The sequence below is a fragment of the Protopterus annectens genome, chromosome 10.part0 (assembly GCF_019279795.1).
Source record: "Protopterus annectens isolate FY-2018-M chromosome 10.part0, PAN1.0, whole genome shotgun sequence".
Classification (NCBI taxonomy): domain Eukaryota; kingdom Metazoa; phylum Chordata; order Ceratodontiformes; family Protopteridae; genus Protopterus; species Protopterus annectens.
In genome coordinates this window covers 1,437,777,269-1,437,801,564 of record NC_056744.1, presented here as the reverse complement: position 1 = coordinate 1,437,801,564, position 24,296 = coordinate 1,437,777,269, and the positions used below count along the sequence as shown (strand labels likewise).

The 24,296-nt window shown below is 43.7% G+C and overlaps 1 protein-coding gene across 3 annotated transcripts in view; it reads left to right on the top strand.

The window, feature by feature from the left end:
- The window catches only part of GPSM2 (G protein signaling modulator 2), a 1,691,855-nt gene that overhangs the window by 387,756 nt on the left and 1,279,803 nt on the right, over window positions 1-24,296 (top strand). For all 3 annotated transcript variants that reach the window (XM_044086064.1, XM_044086062.1, XM_044086063.1), the window contains exon 5: window positions 21,106-21,229. In XM_044086064.1, coding sequence (XP_043941999.1) covers window positions 21,106-21,229 — 124 coding nt within the window. The remainder of the gene's footprint in view (window positions 1-21,105; window positions 21,230-24,296) is intronic.

Genomic DNA, 24,296 nt, shown 5'->3' with positions numbered 1-24,296 from the left:
ATGACTTCCCCTTATGCCTGCCAAACAAAGCTTTAATGGCAGCACCTTTGGGCGGAAAACTGGCATTATTTTCAAAAAACTGGCACATTGTTACAAAAGACAAATGGATTCTGGACATTATAGACAGAGGCTACAGGTTCCACTTTCACACCCTTCCAAAAATGAGAGGCTTGCCAAATCTGCCACAAAATTAAAGGGCAGAGGCACAAAGACAAATTTCCGCTCTCATGGATATGAAAGCCATTCAAGGGGTACCTGCAAAAGAACAAGGTCAAGGTTTTTATTCCAGACTATTCCTGGTACCAAGGAAGGACAAAGATTGGAGACGCATCTTAGACCTATCCATCCTAAACACATATCTACATGTGCCAAAATTCAAGATGCTCACATTACAGCAGCTTCTTCCCATGCTTGGCAAGGAGTCTTGGCTGGTAACATTGGACCTCAAGTAGGCATACCTGCATGTCCCTATCAGACAAGATTGCAGAAGATACCTCAGATTTCTTGCAGGTTCAACCCATTACCAATTCTCTGCATTGCCCTTTGGCTCATCTACTGCGCCCAGAGTGTTTACGAAATGCCTGGCATCAGTAATTGCCTTCTGCAGACAACAAGGAATACAAATCTACCCATATCCGGACGACTGCCTGATCCAAGCGGACAGCAAGGACATTCTATTGCAGCATCTGGCGTTTGTAATAAAACTGTTCAACTACCTGTTATACACAGTGAACAAAAAGAAATCAAAACTAATACCTTCTCAACAGATAATTTTCCTGGGTGCCAGCTTAAATACAACCACCCAGATGGCCTACCTCATGCCAGAGAAACAAGGGCAACTGTCTCAATACTTCAACAAAATGGCAACTGTCACCAGACTAACTGCAAGGAAAATCCTGCAGGCTCTGGGATTCATGGCATCTTGCATCCTACTACTACCATGTGCAAAGCTGCATATGAGGAAATTGCTATGGTACCTAAAAAACTTATGGTCTCATCACAGCCATAGCTTGGAAACAGTTATACCACTCATTCCATGCCTTCGAAAGGAATTTTTGTGGTGGGCTCAAGCATGCCAAAGAAATACAGGTCTCCCTTTCTGTGTACCTCAACGGATGCCTCAGACTACGCCTGGGGAGCACACATGGCAGATCAGTGCATTCAGGGAAAATGGCCCCAAATAGAGAAGCACCTACACATCAACCAAAAGGAGATGCTAGCCGTGCAAAATGCTCTTATGACCTTCAAAGACCTGCTGCATCCAGGCCAGCTATTGTTAAGGACAAGACAACACCACAGTCATGTGGTACATAAACAAACAGGGGGGAACTCATTCATACCCCTTGTGCAGGCAAGCCATGACTCTATGGAACACAGCACTGGAATTGCAAATTCAACTACAGACACAATTCCTGCCAGGGAAGGAAAACACACTGGCAGACAACTTAAGCAGAAATATGACAGACCCACACGAATGGAAGTTGCATCCTCAAGTCTTCTCAAAGATAACTCAGGCATGGGGACAGCCAGACATAGATCTATTTGCTACCCACAGAAATTACCAGTTGGAAAAATTTTGTTCAAGGACCTATCATCCACAGGCCTGGAAAGTGGACGCACTCTCTTTCAATTGGACAACATTGACAGTCTATGCCTTCCCGCCTCCTCCTCTACTGACCAAAGTTCTATTAAAAGCCAGAGCAGAGAGGCCACAAATGATTCTCATTGCTCCAGACTGGCTACGACAACACTGGTGTCCTCTCCTAAAGAGCCTGACACACTCCCCACCATGGATCCTACCTCTAGTCCCTCTTCTGTTGTCCCAGCACAACTACAAAATCCTTCACAGCCAGCTCAAAACCCTAAATCTAGCTGCATGGAGAATACCTTAATTTCCCAACAAACTCTCCTCTCCAAGGAGGTGCAGGATGTCATCTTGGAGGCCACAAGATTCTCTAATAGAAAAGCCTACTCCGCCAAATGGAAACAATTTTGTTCCTGGAATCAAGAAAAGGGCCAGAATCCTTGGGTAATAAATATACCTCAAGTTTTACAGTACCTGGCTGAGATGTTAAACAGTGGCCTTTCCTTCTCCTCCATCAAGATCCACGCTTCAGCCATTTCTGCACAGTACAATACAGATCCTCCTTTATTCTCACATCCTCTATTAAGGCAGTTCCTCAGAGGGGCAAAAAATATAAAACCCCCACGGAAACCACCAGTCCCAGCTTGGGACCTCAACTTCATATTGGAAAAACTGACCCTGCCTCCCTTTGGGCCGGCTTCTTCAACAGAGCTACAATACTTGTCATGGAAAACAGCCTTCCTTCTGGCTATTACCTCAGCATGCAGGTTTTCCGAACTACAGGCCCTCATGGCTGTGCAACCATTCATCATTTTCCATCAGGACAGAGTTTCCTTACGAACCAACCCTACCTTCATGCCAAAGGTAGTATCCAGTGTAGTTTTGAATCAGACTATTCATTTACCTGCCTGTTATCCAAATCCACAGAACAAAGGGGAGAGACTACTACATTCCTTGGACATTCACAGACAGCTTTGTTATTACTTGGACAGAACAAAGCCATTCAGGAAATCTGAGCAGCTTTTTGTGTCCTATGCTACAGGTGCTCAAGGAAAGGCTATTTCCAAACAGACCATTTCAAAATGGATAGCCCACTGCATACACTTTTGTTATCCATTTCATGGAAAATCTGTGCCTGTATACATCAGATCCCACTCCACCAGGGCTACAGCTACCTCTGCAGTTTTCCTCAGGGGGGTCCCTACCAAGGACATTTTGGAAGCAGCTACTTGGAGTTCAGTGCACACTTTCTACAAGCACTATCACCTTCCACTATACTCAAAATCTAGAGTGGGCTTTGCCACAGCAGTTCTGCAGGGCATCCTCGCCCCTCCTAGTTCCACTAAGTGCCTACCACCTTTACTTAGCTTTGGGATTCTACCCATCTGTAATGACTGCAGCTGTATGCACGATGAACATAGTACAGTTTTGTACCTACCATAAATGTAGATGTTCGAGTGCTCATACAGCTGCAGTCCAGGTTACCCTCCCTCCATCCCCTCTTAGGACAGGCCTTATGACAAACACCTCTATCATACAACCTATTTGGGGGTATTCTTTTATGGTGTATTTGCTTGCAACTACTGATGTTCTTCATTCCACATTGCTGCAGTCCTAACCATTGGGTAGTCCGCTGTCCAGTCGGCCCGAATACCAAAGTATATGGCTGACGTGTGTCAAGGCGCATTAGACTGATGTCAGGACGTCAGGGTACTAATGCGCATGACCGACGTCATATCCTCAGTCTTTTTTGCCGCATGGTCCGATGCAGAAGCAGTTTTGCGAGTGCAGGTTGGCGTTCTGAAATTTTCTGAAGTCGGAGTTTCAGACCGAATCAAAGTTGGCTAAGTACCCGTTGGGAACATTTTGGTTTTTTCTTGCCTCAGTATTTAACCGGATGTCAGAAAAAGTGAATAACTGTATTTCTTGTGTGAAACAGATACCTCATAGGGATTACCATACCTTGTGTATACCTTGTTTAGAGCCTGAGCACGGCGTTGTTGGATGCCGCTCTTGTGCTAGATTTAACAAACGCACTATTAAGAGAAGGTTAGACTGTGCCAGGTTAGTGTTTGGGAAGCGTTGTAATTATAAAATGCCGTCGGATGCTCCGGCCCGCTTCGTCAAAAGCGCCAAGGACAAAGCAGCAAAGCCTAGAGTGGAAGAACCGGCAGTCCCGGACGTCGGTTCTTTAGAAACTCAGTGGAGCGGAGGTTTTGCCAGGAGTTTCTTTGGAGTCTCAGGCTGAGACTTTACTGTTACAGGATGTGTCCTCTCAGGAGGTAGGCCAGGCTGAAGGGGCTTCTCAGGTAGCTGTTCTTCCCTCTCTTCCTAAGGTGGTTAGAGCCTCCCCTTCTGTTTCCAAGGCTTCCTTGAGAGGCAGGCCAGGTTTAACTTCAGTGGGGGGTTCTCCGAGCACTTCAGGTTCTTTGCCTAAGAAACATATGCTTAAAATGGCAGAGGATTTGATTACTATGATTAGAGGTTCTATGCCCCCTCCTGATAAGAGGCCTAGGGTGGATCCTGAGTTTGAGAGTTTTGAACAGTGTTCGGAGGCTTCTGAGTCTTCGGCTGAAGACTTGCAGGAGTATCCTCCTTATTCTGATTCTGATGTGGATGATTCCACTCCTTCAGCTTCTCCTCCTGAGAATTTTTCATTTTCAGAGACTCTGCATTCCATGAGGGAGCATTTTAAATGGGAAGGCCAAGATTTCTCTGATTCCAGGAAGAGGCTTAGGGAATTCTTGTTTTTACCCCAGCATAGGCCTTTAGCTATACCTCCTGTTCTGAATGTGGTGGAAGATGTTTTTGCAGAGGCTTCCCTGAACCCTGATTCTTTGCCTCCTGCCCCAGTTAAACCTGATAGGTACTATAGGGTGCCTGAAGCTCATAAGTATCTTTTTAAGAGTCCTAGGGCTGACCCGGAAACTGTTTCTCAGGGGCCTAAAGGTGTTAAGGCTTCTGTGGTTAAAAATCCTGTTCCTCCTGATAAAGAGGCAAGGGCTTTGGATAGATGGGGAAAGAAAGTGTATACTTCTTCCACTTTAGCCATGAGGGCGTTGAATTGTCAGTTTCACATGTTAAAATATCAAAATTACCTCCTTTCACAATTGAAATCTAAGGTGGATGCTCTGGCGGAAGGTATTGAGTGTAAAGAGTTGCAGGATTTAGTTCATGTGTCTGAACAAGTGGGTAAGCATTCATTGCAATGTGGTTTTGATGCTGTGCAGGCCTCCTCGAGGGTGGCTGCCACTGGTTCTGTTCTTCGCAGGCACGCCTGGTTGATGGGATCAGAATTTAGCTGAGCATGTTAAGACAAGGATTTTGGATGCTCCTTTACAGTCTGATGTGTTGTTTGGTTCGCCTGTGGAAGCAGTTTTAAAGAAAATGGAGGACAAGGCTAAGTCTATGCAAACTGTTAAAGATTTTTTGCAGGTGCAGCCTCCGAAGTTTAGTAGAAATTGGCCTACTAAGGGATGGACATATCCTGCTTATGATTCCCAGTCTAGGGGTAGGTCTGGACGTGGTAGGGGCAGAGTTCAAGGTTCTTTTAGGCCTAGAACAGGGAGTTCGCCTGCTCAGACTTCTGGTGAGGGCAGGGGTCAGTCCTTTCGTAAACAGACCCAATGACCTGCCTTTTCAGCTGCCAGTACATTCTCGTCTGGCAGCACCTTTGGGAGGAAGACTGTCTCTTTTCAAAGAAAATTGGGATTTGATTACTCAAGACAGATGGGTTTTGGATATCATTCACCACGGTTACAAGTTTTATTTCCATACCTTGCCCCCTTTCAAAGGCATGCCAGACATTCCTCCTCCACAAAGAAAGGAGGCTCACAAGCAAATTTCTCTGTTACTCCAAATAGGGGCCATTCAGCCAGTCCCTGTGCCAGAAAGGGGCCTAGGATTTTATTCTCGTCTGCTCCTAGTACCGAAGAAGGGGAACACGTGGAGACCAATTTTGGATTTATCAATTCTCAACACTTATCTGGACATTCCCAAGTTCAAAATGTTGACGTTACAACAGCTTTTACCTCTGCTGGGCAAAGATCACTGGATGGTAACTTTAGATCTCAAGGAAGCTTACCTTCATGTGCCTATAAGACTAAGTTGCAGAAAGTATCTGCGTTTTCGAGCTGGAAATTCTCATTATCAGTTCTCTGCATTGCCCTTTGGCTTATCTACTGCCAGAGTATTTACAAAGGTTCTGGCTCCAGTGATAGCTTACTTCAGGCTAAAAGGAATTCAAATCTATCCTTACTTGGGCGACTGCCTGATTCTGGCTCAACAAAAGGAAGACCTTCTACAGCATTTGGTATATGTCATAGCTGTGCTAAGATGCCTAGGGTATTCTGTGAGCGAAATAAAGTCCAGTCTAGTACCCTCTCAAGACATGTGCTTTCTGGGTGTGAGACTGAATACAGCAGCCCAGATGGCCTTTTAACCCCGGACAAACAAAAGAATCTTTCCAGTTACTTCCATCAACTATCTCTTCAGTCCGGGCTGACTGCAAGGACAGTCCTTCAAGCCTTAGGGTTCATGGCATCTTGTATTCTGGTGCTTCCCAATGCCAAACTGCATATGAGGAAGCTGCAATGGTATCTCAAAATGTATGGACACAGCACTGCCAGGATTTGGACACTGTCATTCAAATAATACCTTGCATTCAAAAGGAATTTTTGTGGTGGGCTCAGGAATGTCACCTAAACAAGGGACTCTCTGTGACCCGGCCAGAGGCGAGTCAGATTCTAACGACAGATGCCTCAGACATTGCTTGGGGAGCTCATCTAAATGGAAAGTGGATACAAGACAAGTGGCCTGCCAGACTACAGCATCTACATATCAACATGAAGGAGATGTTAGCAGTCCAGTTTGCATTAATGGCTTTCAAGGAGTTACTTCTTCCAGGGCAAGTGTTGATTCTAACAGACAACACAACTGTCATGTGGTACATCAACAAACAAGCCGGAACACATTCTTATCCTCTATGCAGGCAAGCAATGATTTTATGGGAGACTGCGCTCTGCTTGCAACTAACTCTTCAGGCAAGGTTTCTGCCGGAGCACAGAACTCCTTAGCAGATGTGTTAAGCAGACAAATCATGGATCCCCACGAGTGGAAACTGGATCTTCATGTATTTCGGAAATTGACAGTGTCATGGGGAACTCCAGACATAGATCTGTTCGCTTCTCCACTAAACCACCAGCTGCCAAAGTTTTGCACAAAGGGGTTTCATCACACAGCTTGGAAAGTGGATGCTCTTTCTTTCAGTTGGAAAAATCTTCATGTGTATGCCTTTCCACCTCTGCCTCTTCTCCCAAAGGTGCTCCTAAAGGTCAGACAAGACAAGCCAAGGATGATTTTAATAGCTCCAGATTGGCCTCGGCAACACTGGTACCCACTACTGAGGAGTCTGGTAAGGAAGCCTCCATGGCCTTTACCTCTGATTCCACACCTGTTATCTCAGAAGGACGGTCACCTGCTCAATGTCAAGCTTCACTCTCTTCATCTAACAGCCTGGCATATTCTGTTTTGAAACACAGCAGGTCTCAACTTCCTCAACAAGTTTTAAATGTGATTATGGAAGCCAGGCGACCTAGTACAAGAAAAGTGTACGCAGAAAAATGGAAGAGATTTTTATTTTGGAGTGCAGCAAAGAATTTGGAGATTTCTGAGCCTAATTTGAGTGTGGCTCTTCAATATCTTACTGAGTTATTGGACAAAGGTTTGTCTTTCTCTTCCATTAAGATTCATGCTGCAGCAATTTCAGCTCACTATGATTGTGACCCACCATTGTTTTCGCATCCTTTGTTCAAGCAGTTTCTTAGAGGGGCAAAGAATATAAGACCCCAAGAGCTCCTACTCCTGCTTGGGATCTCAATTTTGTGTTGGAGAAACTTACTCTACAACCTTTTGAGCCTGCGGCTACTGCTGAATTGAAATACTTGTCATGGAAGACTGCTTTTTTGTTGGCTATTACTTCTGCAAGAAGGGTTTCTGAATTGCAGGCCCTTACGGCAGTAGAGCCTTTTTTGATTTTCCATAAGGATAGGGTATCATTACGTCCTAATCCTTCTTTTATGCCTAAGGTGGTTTCTAGTGTGGCTTTAAACCAAACTATTCATTTGCCTACTTTCTATGCAGATCCCCAAAATAAGGGGGAAAAGATTTTGCACACTTTAGATGTACACAGGCAGTTGCGTTATTATTTAAGCAGGACTAAGGATTTCAGGCAGTCTCAGCAGTTGTTTCTTTTGCTTTGAGTTCTCAGGGCAAGCCTGTGTCTAAACAAACTATTTCTAAGTGGATTGGGTTTTGCATTACATTTTGTTATTCCCATCATGGCAAGGAGATTCCAGCTGGGATTAGGCCTCATTCCACTAGGGCTACTGCCACTTCAACAGCATTTCTAAGGGGGGTGGCAACTAAGGAGATTTTGGAGGCAGCTACTTGGAGTTCAGTGCATACTTTCTCTAAGCATTACCACCTTCCTCTCTACTCTAAATCTAGGGCTGGTTTTGCCACAGCTATTTTGCAAGGCATGTTGACAGCTCCTGCTTCCTTATGATTTGCCAGCCTCCCTTACCTCTGCTTTGGGATTCTACCCAATGGTTAGGACTGCAGCAGTGTGGAATGAAGAACATAGTACAGTTTTGTACCTACCATAAATGTAGATGTTCGAGGATCCACATTGCTGCAGTCCAATTTACCCTCCCTCCTTCCCCTCTGTGTTTAGGGGTGGTGGTGTGGGTTGGGCTATACTCTTGTAATTTTGTATATATTGTACATATTTTGGGTGCAGGAGTTTTTGGTGTTTTTTGGTTTGGGCCTTGTCTTTTTAGGGTCTTCTGACATCTGGGGCAAGAAAAGACTGAGGATATGACGTCGGTCATGCGCATTAGTACCCTGACGTCCTGACATCAGTCTAATGCGCCTTGACCGACGTCAGCCATATACTTTGGTATTCGGGCCGACTGGACAGCGGACTACCCAATGGTTAGGACTGCAGCAATGTGGATCCTCGAACATCTACATTTATGGTAGGTACAAAACTGTACTTTTTTGATTTATCTACATTGCATGTTTGCATAATATTATGTTTTGCCTTCCTGCTGGGGACACCTGACATCTGGGGCAAGAAAAACTGAAGAAAATGGCGTCGGCTGCCTCTTTTATACCCCTGCCGCACTGACGTCAGGGAAGAAGCGACGACAACCGACGCCGGACCTAGACTTTGGAATTCGGCCTACCTAGGGACCCGCCTGACGGCAGGATAACCCATCTGTAATGACTGCAGCTGTATGAGCACTCGAACATCTACATTTATGGTAGGTACAAAACTGTACTTTTTGTACCTACCATAAATGTAGATGTTCGTGTGTTCATACTGCTGCAGTCCAGGTTACCCTCCCTCCATCCCCTCTACATACCAGGGTGTTAGTTATAACTCCATGTTCATCAGTCAATTGGATGCATGTCTATATGGTGTATTTGCTAACAGCTAGTACTATTGTTTATCTACCAAGGTATTTTTACATAGTTTTTGTATTGCCTTCCTATTTGGGGGCACCTGACATCTGGGGCAAGAAAAACTGAAGAAAATGGAGTTGGCTGCCTCTTTTATACCCCTGTCGCACTGACGTCAGGGAAGAAGCGATGACAACTGACGCCGGACCAAGACTTTGGAATTCGGGCCTTCTGCAGAACCGCCTGACGGCAGGATAACCCAAGTGTGATGACTGCAGCAGTATGAACACTAGAACATCTACATTTATGGTAGGTACAAAACTGTACTTTAGTAACCCTAGACTTAAAAGAGGCATACCTACATATCCCAATAAGGAAATCATGCATAAGATACCTCCGCTTAAAAGCAGGGATGTCCTTCAAGGATGCATCTGCAGTCCTTACAAATGGGTTGTCCTGTCGTCAGGCAGCCCTTCGGTCGGCCGGATTCCAAAGTGTGGGTCTGGCTTCGGCTGGTGTCGCACTCACCCGACGTCATCTCTGCTGGTCTTCGGGTATAAAGGCATCAGCCGACGCCATTTTCCTCAGTCTTTCTTGCCGCGTGGCGCCCAAAGCAGAAGCTGTTCGCAAGTGCCGGTCGGTCAGATCCAGAGATTACTACTACCGAATACTACTTTGAAGACTTCTAAAAAGCTAAGTACCCCGTTGGGGACTCTTTCTTGCCTCAGCCGATGTCAGAAAAAGTAAATAACTGTTTAACTTGTGGGAAACAAATACCTCATAAAGATTTCCACTCTTACTGTTTACCTTGTTTAGGCCCAGACCACGACGTAGCAGCTTGTTTAGCCTGTGCCTCCTTCAACCGACGAACGCTTAGGCGTCGGTCGGAATTTGCTGAACGGATTTTCGGCTCAGATTTTGCGTACATTATGCCGTCGGATCCTCCGACTACACAAATTGTTAAGAAACGCAAAGAGAAGGACCGACACTCGCGGTCCGCGGTTTGACGAAACCAGGGTTAAGCAAACCGCGAGTGTCTCTGTTTCGGCCGAAACCGAGAAAACGGTTCAATCCTCAGCCGAATCCATGACTACTACCGAGGCCCCTTCTACTCTAGTTGAATCGGCCACTGAAGTTTTGCCTACCAATGTGGTTTCTCAAGAATTATCGGATACCATCCCTTTGGATGTCTCTACACCAGCACGTGGTGCTGCTAGGCCTCCTGCAGCCATGTCTATAAAGGCCTTTGCCAGGGCTAAAGCAGCCAAATCTGCTAAATCTGTGCCTGTTAAGCCCCCCTCTCACAGGCCCAGCTCCAGTTCCCAAATGCTTACTCTGGCAGAGGATCTCATCTCTTTAATAAGGGGATCCCAATCTCACCCAGACAGGGCCTCTCAACCTTCAGAAAAAAGACCTAGAGCAGAGCACCCTGAGACAGTGTCCTCAGATGACTCTTCTGATGATACAGACAATACAGACCATCCTGAGGCTCCTTATTCTACATATGAAGATTCCGATGCTGAAGAATCTATTCCTTCTGCCTCTCCACCAGAGGAATTTTCCTTTGGGGAAACCTTACATGCCATGAGAGAGCAATTCCAATGGCAAGGACAAGATTTCTCAGATTCAAGAAAAAGGCTTAGGACCTTTTTACACTTACCACAACATAGGCCCTTAGCTATACCTCCAGTTCTCCCTGTAGTGGATGATGCTTTTAATGATGTTTGCAGTGCTCCAGATACTTTACCTCCAGCCCCTACTAAACCCGATAGGTTTTACAGGGTTCCGGACACTCATCACCACTTATACAAGGCTCCGCTTGCAGATCCTGAGACTATTTCCCTGGGTCCTAAGGCAGTAGCTGCGACCTCAGCAAAAAAACCCCTCCCTTCTGATAGGGAATCCAGGTCATTAGAGAGATGGGGTAAAAAAGTATACACCTCTGCTACTCTCTCAGCTAGAGCTTTGAACTGTCAGTTTCATATGATCCAATACCAAGAGTTTATGCTTGATCAGTTAACTAAGAAACTGTCTTCTGATGATTCCTTAGATAAGAAATATGTTCTAGAAATGGTCAATAACATACAGCAGGTTAGTAACCATTCTTTAAAATGTGGCTATGATGCACTGGAGGCTTCATTTAGATCAGCCATGACTGGTACAGTTATAAGAAGGCATGCATGGTTGAAAGAACAGGTCTTACCGGATCATGTTAAAGCAAAGCTTCTAGATGCTCCTATGGATAAGGCCAGTCTATTTGGTTCTCCTGCCCAACAAGTAATGAAGAAAATGGAAGAGAAGGCAAAATCTGTACAAACAGTTAAAGATTTCTTACAGGTTCAGCCCCCAAGGTTTAGCAGGAACTGGCCTTCCAAAAATTGGTCCTTTCCAGACTCCTCTAAATCTCAGAGAGGCAGGAATAGACGTTCCAGAGGCAGAAATCAATCCAGAGGAGGTGCCTACAGGGGACGCCAGTGGCAAGGCAATAACCAACGAGGCACAGAGTCTACCACTGCCTCTACAACACAATCACAGTGACTTGACTCTGACACCGCCCACCAGGGAACAGATAGCAGCACCCTTAGGCGGAAAGTTAGCCTTATTTTCAAAAAACTGGCACTATATCACAAGAGACAAGTGGATTTTGCAAATTATAGATCAAGGCTACAGGTTTCATTTCCACACCTTACCAGTAAAAAGAGGAATGCCAAACCTACCACCAAATGAGAAGACAGAAGCTCTAAAACAAATAACTCAATTGACAAAAATGAGAGCTGTAGAAAGGGTACCACCCACAGAACAGGGCAAGGGATTTTACTCCAGACTCTTCCTAGTACCAAGAAAAGAGAAAAGTTGGAGGCCTATTCTCGACCTGTCCGCTTTAAACACATTCATCATTGTTCCAAAATTCAAAATGCTGACCCTACAGCAACTTCTTCCCATGCTGGGCAAGGAGTGTTGGCTGGTAACTCTAGATCTCAAGGAGGCATACCTGCACGTCCCCATACGACCAAATTGCAGAAGATACCTCAGATTTCTTGCAGGATCAGAGCATTATCAATTCTCAGCATTGCCCTTTGGCTTATCTACTGCCCAGAGTATTCACGAAATGCCTGGCATCAGTAATCGCTCATTGCAGGCTTCAGGGAATCCAAATTTATCCATACCTGGACGACTGCCTGATACAAGCGGACAACCAAAACAAGCTGACACAAGACTTACAAAGGGTCATTTGCTTACTACAAGCCCTGGGATACACAGTCAATTTAAAAAAGTCAAGACTGATACCATCCCAAACAAGAACATTCTTGGGTGCAAAATTGGACACAGTAAAACAGATGGCATTCTTAACTGCGGAAAAACAAGAACAACTTCCTCTTTACTTCCTGGCATTAACAAAACAGGACAAACTAACAGCAAGGAAAGTACTGCAGGCCCTGGGCTTCATGGCCTCCTGCATAATACTGGTCCCCCATGCCAGACTGCATATGAGAAAGCTACAGTGGTACCTGAAGAATCTATGGTCTCAACACAAGCACAGCTTAGAAACCGAAATACCACTAATCCCATGCCTGAAACAAGACTTCCTATGGTGGGCTCAGGCATGCCAGTCAAATCCAGGCTTGTCCTTCCACAACAGACAAGCAAGCCAAACCATCACAACGGACGCCTCAGACCTCGGTTGGGGGGCCCACATGCTGGACCACTGCATTCAAGGCTTATGGACTCCAGATCAGCTACACCTGCACATAAATCAAAAGAAATGCTGGCAGTAAAACTAGCAATCCAGAATTTCAGACCATTCCTCAAAGAAGGCCAATTGATGATAAGGACAGACAACACCACTGTCATGTGGTACATCAACAAACAGGGAGGCACTCATTCATACCCCCTATGCCGAATGGCTCTGGACCTATGGAATATGGCTCTGAGCTACAACATTCAGTTACAGGCAATATTTGTACCAGGAAAAGAAAACATCCTAGCAGACATGTTAAGCAGAACTACCTTGGATGCTCACGAATGGATGGTACACCCGGACATCTTCAAGACCATCACAAAGAAATGGGGGATACCACAAATAGACCTATTTGCATCCCCACTCAATCACCAGCTCAAGAAATTCTGCACAAGGATATACCACCCACTTGCTTGGAAGGTGGACTCTCTATCCTTCAGTTGGAAAGGCCTGACAGCATATGCATTTCCACCTCTTCCTTTGATGCACAAGGTACTACTGAAAATCAAAGAGGAACGTCCAAGGATAATTCTGATAGCTCCAAATTGGCCAAGGCAACATTGGTATCCATTACTGAGGACCATGTCTCGGGGGGGAAACGTGGACACTACCCCTGATTCCTAGTTGTTAACTCAGAGCAACTACAACATCCTGCATCCCAACCTGAAAACTCTGCAACTAACTGCCTGGAACATTGCATAAGAGCAACTAACCCAGACTTATCTCAAAGGGTTAAAGACATCATCCTTGAGGCCCGCAGACCTTCAACAAGAAGGAACTATGCAGGAAAATGGAAAAGATTTGTCATTTGGAGTACTGAAAGAGGGAAAGATGTGTCAAAGGTAGATATTGCCAACATCCTGGAGTATTTGGCAGAGCTTCTCCATACAGGCCTGTCCTACTCCTCCATCAAGATACATGCATCAGCTATTTCTGCAGAATACAGCTTTGATCCCCCTGTTTTCTCTCACCCTCTACTTAGACAGTTCCTGAGAGGAATTAAGAATGTAAAACCTCCTAGGAAACCACCATTACCAGCATGGGACTTGAACTTTGTGCTAGAAAAATTGACACTCCCTCCATTGAACCAGCAGCAACAGCAGATCTTCAACACCTATCCTGGAAAACTGCTTTCCTACTGGCAATTACTTCAGCAAGAAGGGTTTCAGAACTACAGGCTTTAATGGCAGTACAACCCTTCCTAATCTTCCATCAAGATAGAGTATCCATGAGAACTAATCCTACATTCATGCCTAAGGTGATATCCAGAGTGTCTCTAAACCAGGCGATCCACCTACCTACCTTCTTTCCCAATCCACAGAACAGGGGGGAAAGACTCCTGCATACCTTGGATGTACATAGACAGTTGCGCTACTACCTGGACAGAACCAAGGGCAATAGAAAAACAGACCAGCTTTTAGTAGCCTATGCAACAGGAAGGGAAGGAAAAGCAATTTCCAAACAAACAATCTCCAAGTGGATAGGAAATTGCATACGATTCTGTTACTCCTACCATGGAAAGCAAATTCCACAGAACATAAGGCCTCATTCTACAAGGGCTACTGCCACTACCACAGCTTTCTTACGAGGAGTGGCTACCAAGGACATTATTGAGGCGGCTACTTGGACCTCCGTGCATACATTTGCCAAGCATTATAACTTACCTCTATACTCCAGATCCCGAGCAGGGTTCGCCACTGCTGTCTTACAAGGGATCCTAACTACACCATAATTCTTCTACCTCCTCGCCTAGTTTGGCTATGGTATTCTACCCATTTGTAAGGACTGCAGATGCATCCTTGAAGGACATAGTACAGTTTTGTACCTACCATAAATGTAGATGTCCGAACAGGATAGCATCTGCAGTCAGGATTACCCTCCTTCCCCTCTGCGGTACTCCTAGGGTATTTGCCCTCCTTATAGCTAGCTAGGGGGGGATATCTTATGGTGTATTTGTTTGTATATATGTACATACATGCTTATTTTTGTATTTGCCTTCTACTTTTTGGAAACATTGGCATTTTCCCAAAATTTAGTTTTCCAAGAGGGCAACTGGCATCTGGGGCAAGAAACACTGAGGAAAATGGTGTCGGCTGATGCCTTTATACCCGAAGACCAGCAGAGATGACGTCGGGTGAGTGCGACACCAGCCGAAGCCAGACCCAGACTTTGGAATCCGGCCGACCGAAGGGCTGCCTGACGACAGGACAACCCATTTGTAAGGACTGCAGATGCTATCCTGTTCGGACATCTACATTTATGGTAGGTACAAAACTGTACTTTTTTGCATTACCAATTCTCTGCACTGCCCTTTGGCTTATCTACTGCAGACAAAGAAATTCAAATTTGTCCTTATCTGGACGATTGTCTCATTCAAGCAGAGGACAAAAGGGCACTGTACTTCAACATCTGGCATTTGTAAAAAGGCATCTAGCATGCTTTAGGGTACACCATAAATGAAAAGAAATCACAACTGGTACCCTCTCAAATTACTTTCCTGGGTGCAAGCTTGAATACAACTGCCCAGATGGCTTACCTCACACCAGACAAAGGCAATTGACAATATATTTCAAACAAATGGCAACAAAAACCCAGTTATCTGCAAGACAAATTCTGTAGGTTTTGGGATTCTTGGCATCATGCATTCTACTAATTCCATATGCAAGACTTCATATGAGGAAACTTCAATGGTACCTAAAAAGTTTATGGAGTCAACATTGTCACAGCCTGGAAACAATGATTCCTCTCATTCTCTGCCTACAACAGGAGTTTCTTTGGTGGGCAGAGACATGTCACCAAAGCAAGGGACTGTCATTCACTCTAAGCCCTGCCACCCAAGCACTAACTACAGACTCATCAGACTATGGTTGGAGGGCCCACCTGGCAGGGAGATGCATTCAGGGCAAATGGAGCCCAAACCAACTGCATCTGCATATCAACCAGAAAGAAATGCTAGCTGTTCAGAATGCTCTGACCGCCTTCAACGACTTACTTCATTTAGGACAATTACTGATAAAGACTGACAACACCACAGTTATGTGGGACATAAACAAGCAGGGGGGGCACACATTCCTACCCCCTTTGCAGACTAGAGGCTTTGTGGAACACAGCCTTGACTTACCGAATACATCTTCAAGCTCAATTCCTGCCAGGAAAGCAAAACACTCTGGCAGACGCCCTAAGCAGAAATCTTATGGACCCTCACGAATGGAAACTGGTTCCACAAATCTTCAGCATGTTAACACAGAAATGGGGGGCCCAGACATAGTTTTGGGGAGAGGCAAATAGATTTATCAGTTGGACAAATTCTGCACAAGAACTCATCACAAAAAAGCATGGAAAGTGGATGCTCTATCCTTCAGCTTTAAAAAACTATCAGTCTATGCCTTTCCCCCTCTGCCTCTACTCTCCAAGGTCTTACTAAATGTCAGACAGGAAAAACCAAAAATGATCCTAATTGCTTCGGACTGGTCTTGCCAGAACTGGTACCCGCTTCTAAGGAATATGTTGCACCTTCCTCCGTGGTACTTGCCTCAAACACCTCATTTTCTGTCTCAGCAGAACTATCAAATTCTGCACACTCAACTTCAAAGTCTGAATCTTGCAGCATGGCTAATCAACTAATTATTCAAACCACATCTCTCAGTGAATCTGTGATGGATGTCATTTTAGAAGCCAGAAGGCCTAGTACTAGAAAATCTTATGCTGATAAATGGAAGAGATTCTGTGCTTGGAGCCAAGCACAAGGAATAGACACAGCAAAGCCCAATATTCATCAGATTTTACAATGTTTAGCTGAGATGCTTGACAAGGGCCTATCTTTTTCTTCAATAAAAATCCATGCCTCTACCATCTCTGCTCATTACAACACAGAGCCTCTCCTCTTTTCTCATCCACAGCTTAAACAGTATCTCAGAGGGGCCAAAAATTTAAGGCCTCCCAGGAGAGCACCAACTCCTGTATGGGACCTTAATTTTGTGCTGGAAAACTCACCCTGCCTCCTTTTGAACCAGCAGCTACTGCTGATATAAAATTTCTATCTTGCAAGACAGCTTTTCTTTTGGCAGTCACTTCAGCAGTAAGGGTTTCAGAACTACAGGCTCTCATGGCAGTGGAGCCTTTCATTATATTTTACCCAGGCAGGGTGGCCCCCAGCATCAATCCTTCTTTTATGCCTAAGGTGGTATCCAGTGTGGCTTTTAACCAGACCATTTACCTACCAACTTTTTTCCGAAATCCGCAGAACAAAGGGGAGCGGATTCTGCATTCATTGGATGTACACAGCCAACTAAGATTCTACTTAAATAGGACCAAATCTCTAAGAATGTCTGAGCAACTACTTGTAGCATTTGTTGCAGGATCAGAGGGGAAGGCTATATCAAAGCAGACTATTTCTAAATGGATAAGCCACTGCATTCAATTCTGCTATATTTGCACCATGGTAAACCTGTGCCCATGGGAATCGGATCCCATTCCACCAGGGCTGCCTCTACTTCAGCAGCTTTTCTCAGAGGGGTCCCAACCAAAGACATTCTAGAAGCTGCTACTTGGAGCTCTGTTCATACGTTCACAAAGCATTATCATTTACCTCTCTTCTCTAAATCCAGGGCAGGTTTTACTACTGAAGTCCTGCAGGTCCTTATAGCTGCTCCTAATGCTGTTTAGTTCCATCCTGCCATCTATAGCTTTCGGATTCTACCCAAATGTGATGACTGCAACAGTGAAACATGAAGAACATAGTACAGTTGTGTACACTTACCATAAATGTAGATGTTCAAGTGTATTCACTGTTGCAGTCCAGGTTATCCACCCACCATCCCCCTTTCTATACCTTTTCTTTCCTTCACTATACTCGAAAGCCTTTGTGGTGTATTTGCTTTTAGTTGAAGGTAAATGTTATGTTTCTAAGGTCCATTTATACATTTACTGTTTATATATTTTTGCTCCCCATTTGGTGGGCACCTGACATGTGGGGCAATAAAATCTGATTAAAATGGTATCGGCTTCATGTTTTTATACCCCTGACGGCTTGACGTCATGCAGGAGGAGACCGTAACCGACGCCGGACCCAAGACTTTGTTATTTTGGCCAATTGTGGGCAATCTGCCAGCAGATTACCCAAATGTAATGACTGCAACAGTGAATACACTCGGAACATCTACATTTATGGCAAGTATACACAACTGTAGTTTCTCCAGAATCTTTCACTGAAGACACAGACTTGAGGACAATGGCTCCCCTAGATCCTCCTCAGAAGACATTATCTTCAGTAAGAGCCTCTAATTGATGAAGCAGATAAGGTGGATGGGCCACCCATAACCTTTCTCCAAATATCTGTGTTCCTGGAAACCTTTCGTTCCAACTCAGCATCGTCCTCAGTGGTACCACCCATTGACTCGCTGATGGATCTTGTGGCTCGGTGGGCATGGAAGGAACCTGATATGGTGGTATCCATTTTCTAGAAATCTGACAGGAGTTTGGAGGCACCAAAAGAGAGAAAGCTTTGCAGCTAAGGTCCACCAGTTGATTCGATGGTGTAAGTGGCAGTCACAAAAAAAGAAGCTATCTGAGGAAAGTCCCTCAGTCCATCCCCATAACAGGGAGTCCAGGACTGTGGACTGGTTTGGGAAATGGACATATGCTTCAGTGACTTTCTGTTTAGAGCACTGAATTGCTTAGCCCAGGTCACCAGATTTCAAAGAGACCTGACCAAGGAGCATTCCAGGTTTCTCTCAAGTAAACTGCCTGCAGATGTTCAGAAGGCTGTGGACTCTCAGCTTTCTACCCTTCAGTCTACTCACAACGTAGCCATGTGACTGCTTTTTAACTCAGCTGATGGCACAGCTAGTGCAGCAGGTACTGGCATCACCATGCATTAGCACACCTGGATGCGTCATTGTGATTTTGCAGAAAGCTTTAAGACTTCCTTCATTAATGCCCTGTTTGATAGATTCGTTCTAGTGGACCAAAAGTAAGACAGTCTAACCAGAATTCAGCATGGTAGTAAAACTCTCTTTTAAGTGGGAATCTGTTTTTAATTATAAGTAAGTGGAGGAGTCAGACCCCTGGAACTGAACAGCTTCAGAGTCGGTGCCGAGGTCAGATCCAATTGGATCTGACAACCTATGGTTGAACTGGATGAAAATCAGACAACATGGATCTATCATTAAGGTAAGTTCATAACTTTCGTATAACCTACTTAGTAAAGGCAGAATTTAGTTAGTTGTGGTTCAAAGGGTGGCCCGAAGAGAACAGACTAAAAATGTGGAATTAGTGTAATTGGCCATCCTCTTCCATTAGAAACTAAAAATGAATGGCGTAGGATGAAAGAAGAGTAATGGGAAAATGAGTCAATAGCTACTGGAAAATTATCGTGTTTGGTTAGATGCAGTAAGATAGCAGTACTTATTAAAGTTCCTTGATGAGGAGATTTGTGTTTTTTACTGCCATGTTACTTTATTTTGATATAGCTGCTGGTTGGAAAAATAAAATAAAATTTCACTGAACAGTGCTAAATTTTTCAAATAGCAGCATTTGTAGTCAGAACAGAGAACCAGATGTCAAAAGTTGCTGTAGTGTAGTGTAGGCGGTCAGCTCATATGTCCTTGCTGTCCCATTCCTCAAACATAAGTACATTCCTAAAAGAATATGAAGGCGTTTTGGGGGAGACATTACAACACCATGTGGAAAAACTTCCCTTATTGCTTCCCTATACATATGAGTTATTACTGCAGCTAAAGATAATATGATTCATAGCATTTTATGTTAATGACTGCATTATCTATTCAGAATTAAACAAATACTTTCTGAAGCATTCTCACATTGACCAAATGAAATGCACAGTAATTCATGTTTGTGACTGTAGTGTCCAGTAGCGTGTCTCAGAGCTGCTGGCAAATGTGTGGAGTGGATGTGGACATTCTTGTATGCTTACATGGAACTAAACATCTGGGGTATATGGCAGCTAATAGGGCATCCGTGCTGTGAGCCTTACTTATGGAACCTAGAGCCTTATACATGAGAGAAGGGAGGGAGCAGATACGCTTCCTTCCTTACATTACTGTATGAAATCAAATACGTTCTCTGTGTTTGCTTAGAACTGTGTATTCTGCTATTTTTATAGTCTGGCCGGAGCTCAATGGATATGTTTCCCAGTGCAGATGGTATCTGTTAAGAGGTGCAGTTCGGGCATAAGAGGGGACTGGGAACACACATTTTGGGAATTTCTTCTGTTATATTGTATAAACCTGTCAAACTTAATTTTTTTGAGCACAGGTTTTATAGTGAGAGTGGAGAGTGCTCTCAATAGACATTCCACTGTGTATAATGGGATCTGTCAAAATATTTTTATGTGGCTTCGAAAGTTTGAGTGGACTGGCTTCATCTTGCCCAAAATTTGACACCCATTTTACTTTGTGGTGGTAGGAACATTGCGTTGCACTCGCAACAGGGCACACCTGATATTTCCACCATGCATTTCTAATTTATAATTTTCCCTAAAGTTTGAGACAATGATTCCATCTATAGTTTTGTAGTAGTGTACACTCTAGAATGCTCATGTAGAGTAGCTGACTTCATTTGCTTGCATCATGTGAGGAAGAGCTTAAGCCACCTTTTGAAATAGCCAGTTAGGTTTGGAATGGTGTAATCTTTGTGTGTCCCTTTTCACTAGATTTAAATTGTGCTGCAATCAATCCATCCCAAAGTGGCAGTTTTACAGTAAGTGCGTAACAACTGAGTACTCCGGATCCCCCACTCTCAATTCCACTGTATACATATACCTACTGTATGGCCACTCTAGTTGTAAATGAGTAATCCTAGTAGCAAAGGGGTCTGCAGAGAAAACTTGCCTTTTATCAGACTAATATCTGATTACCAAAATGTCTGCTATTTGGCATTCATTTGAGCAACATTGTGTTTCTTAACATCTTGAAAAGACGTTCGGAGATGTCTGTAGTTTGCAGTGAAGAAATATTAAATTAATATATAAGCTGTTTAATAAGCATTAAATGTACAGATATACCAAATGTACTTTAAAAATTATGTACATGAGCAGGGGAGCAAAGTGGTTTTGAAAATGTATTTAAAGTGTATGTTGAGCAACAAAATATGTAACATTTTATCTGACCTTCTCATTTATTTCTAGAGCTACTAATGTGCAGAAAAAACTTGCATTTCATATGAATTTAAGTAAAGCCATATTGTCACATCTTTAAATTCATGTATAGAATAAACTAATAATACAAATGCTTGAGGCAATATATTGATTTATCTGGTATGAAACATTCTTCTAAAATGTCTGATTTTTTATTTACAGGGCAAATTTAGTCCTTGTCCAAGAACTTTTAGACAGAGCAGCTCAGGGTCGTGCTTACGGCAATCTAGGAAACACACATTATCTTTTAGGAAATTTCAGGAAAGCTGTGTGGTACCATGAGCAGGTAAGGCATTATGCCAACATTTTAAAGACCTGCTAGGAAAGTGATTGTGGTAGCAAGAGCTGATTGCATGTTTTAGGTATTATCTTCACTGTGTAAATGTCAGAACTAAGTTTCGATGGGGTGGGGGGATGAAAGGTATATGCCCTCAATTGCCATTACCTTTCACAGACATTGAAGTATTATAGTAAGAACATTTTATTTGGTCATATTTTCATGAATATAAGTCGTCTTCTGGAATAAATATTTTGAATTACAACCACGGAATGTAGCACTGATGGGTGATACTTAGAAGTTTTTGCAATTATATTTCACTCCCGATGCATCTTACTATTGATGCTTGTGTAATGTGGTCAGCCATATCTTGCTATATTAAGCAGCAAAAGACTGTCTATCCCTTTTAGTCAGAATTGTTAGTTAAATAAAGTTATTTGCCACTGCTTTGTGTCATAATACGTTTCTAAATGTGTAGTTACTCTTCTTTTGGTTTTAATGTATGAATGTCATGTGAGTAGTCTATTGTGACTTTTATTTTGGTGTGACTTTCCCAAGGCTTCCTTCACAATATCTTTTATTTTATGTATTTAGTATTTGATCTGATGTCATTTTCATTCGTTCCTCAATGAATGGGTTCGGATCTATTCTCTGATCTGACTCAGCTAGTTGCTGTAGATTCTAGGATCTGACTCTTTCACCTTCCTTACCCATAATGCTCCTGACCACTGTATTACCTCAGATGTCATTTGCCGCTCTATAGGTTCTGATGGGATTGTGATTTGTTGAGCTTGTGGGTTTTAGTGAGTTTAAAAATGTATTTTTCGTGTCTTTAAATCTTATCTCCTAGTTGCTATTAGTAGTTCCTTTACCTTACCTAGCTTTTCTAGCTACCAGTCTTAAGAATTTTCCCTAGTAATCTTCATTACCATTGTTGGTATCCTTTCTTCCTCTTTTACATCACTTCGAGGTATTTTCTAGCTGTACCATTTTTGGTATAAATCTTTTCTGTTACCGTTGTTAAAAAAATGTTTCTTTTTCTCCCTTGTTTGTAGGCTTTCTACCTTGTGTTGTTCTATGGTATGGCTGAAAATCCTACTGGATATAAAAAGTGCACTTCCTGTGGGCTTAAGACCCCCAACTCCGATGCCTGCAGGGAGTGCGTCTATTGTCTAGGTCTAGCACACTTGGATACCTCCTGCTCCATTTGTAAAGCATTTAATACCAGGGCCATTAGTGATGGGAGGTACAAGCTTGTTCTAAAAGGCCTCCTTCCAGCTTCTGCTCCTTCATCTCGTACTTCAACATCAGGGGCTCAAACCCCCTATCGTAAATCTAAGGAGCCCAGGGAGCACCGAAAACCATCCCCACATGGTCTCCTAAGTTAGTGCTTCCTTTTGAGCCCCCTAAAAAGATTTCAAAGTGTTCGGATCCGACTTCTACTTTTACCAGATATTCTTTGTGTTTCACTATTGCAGTCATTACATTTGGGTAATCTGCTGTCAGGTTGCCCTCAGTCTGCCTGAATTCCAAAGTCTTGGGTCCTGCGCCGGTTGCGGTCTCCTCTTCCATGATGTCCGGTCATCAGGGGTATAAAACATGCAGACGACGCCATTTTCTTTAGTCTTTCTTGCTGCGTGGTGCCCGAAACAGAAGCATTTTGCAAGTGCCGGTTGGCCGACTACTGAAATATTCGAGTTTGAGTTTCAGAACTAAAGTCTTCAATAAAGCCAAGTACCCCGTTGGGGAAACTTTTTTCTTGCACCATACCAATGTCAGAAAAAGTTAATAATTGTATTACTTGTGGGAAGCAAATACCTCATAAGGATTTCCATTTATACTGTATTCCTTGCCTAGGCCCTGATCACAATGTGCCTGGCTGTCAGTTTTGTGCTAGATTTAACCAACGCACTATTAAGCGTCTGTATATTTTTGCCTCAAAGTATTTTGGAAACAGATTTAATTACCCAGAAATGTCGTCGAATAGCAATCTGGCTATCGGAGTACACAAAAAACGCAAAGAAAAGGACAGAGAAAGGCAATCGAGATCCAAAACAGACGAAGCTTTGTCTAAGCCAGTCGCCGGTTCACCGGTACTCAGTGAGGTGCTTTCGCAGCCCCTGATACCCGCTACCTCAGAGTCACAGGCCTCTATCGACACCCATGTGGAGTACGGCATGCCTCAAGATACTCAATGTATTGGACCGACGGATGTATCTCTCTCGGAAGGGTCCGGAGCCGCTGAGCAGGCATCAGCTTCTGAGGGTGTTTTCAGACCTCAACTTTTGTATATCAAACCGACGACAGCTGCAAAACCAAAGACAAAAGCAACTTCTAAAACTAAAAAACCGACGCATGAGCCACATGCACAGGCTTCTATGCCTAAAAAACAGATTATCGAAATGGCTGAAGACCTTATTACCTTGATCAGGGGTACCCATCCCCCTCCAGATAAGAGGCCTAGGCAAGACACTGATTAAGAATCTTCAGATCAGGTTTCTGTTTCTTCTGTTTCCTCTTCTGATCAGGAATTATCTATACTTCCCTATGAGGATTCTGATGCAGAGGAGTCCATACCATCTGCATCTCCTCATAAGGATTATTCATTTGGAGAAACCTTGCATACTTTGAGGGAGCATTTTCACTGGGAGAGTCAAGATTTCTCAGAATCAAAAAAATAGGCTCAGGAATTTCTTTCCTCTCCCTCAGCACAGGCCTTTAGCCATTCCCCCTGTTTTAGACATCGTGGATGATTTTTTTTCGGAGTCGAGCTTGACCTCTGACTCCTTACCTCCGGCTTACAGTAAGTCTGACAGGTATTACAGGGTCCCTGACTCACATAAATTTTTATTTAGAAACCCTGCTGCTGATCCTGAAACTATTTCACAGGGTCCAAAGGGAGTTAAGGTCTCAACAGCTAAAAATCCTACCCCCTCTGACAGAGATTCAAGAGCACTGGACAGATGGGAAAAAAAGGTTTATACATCTGCAACCTTGGCAGTCAGGGTCTTAAACTGTCAATTTCAAATGCTTAAGTATCAACAACATGTTATGGGATTGCTGAAACAGAAAATGA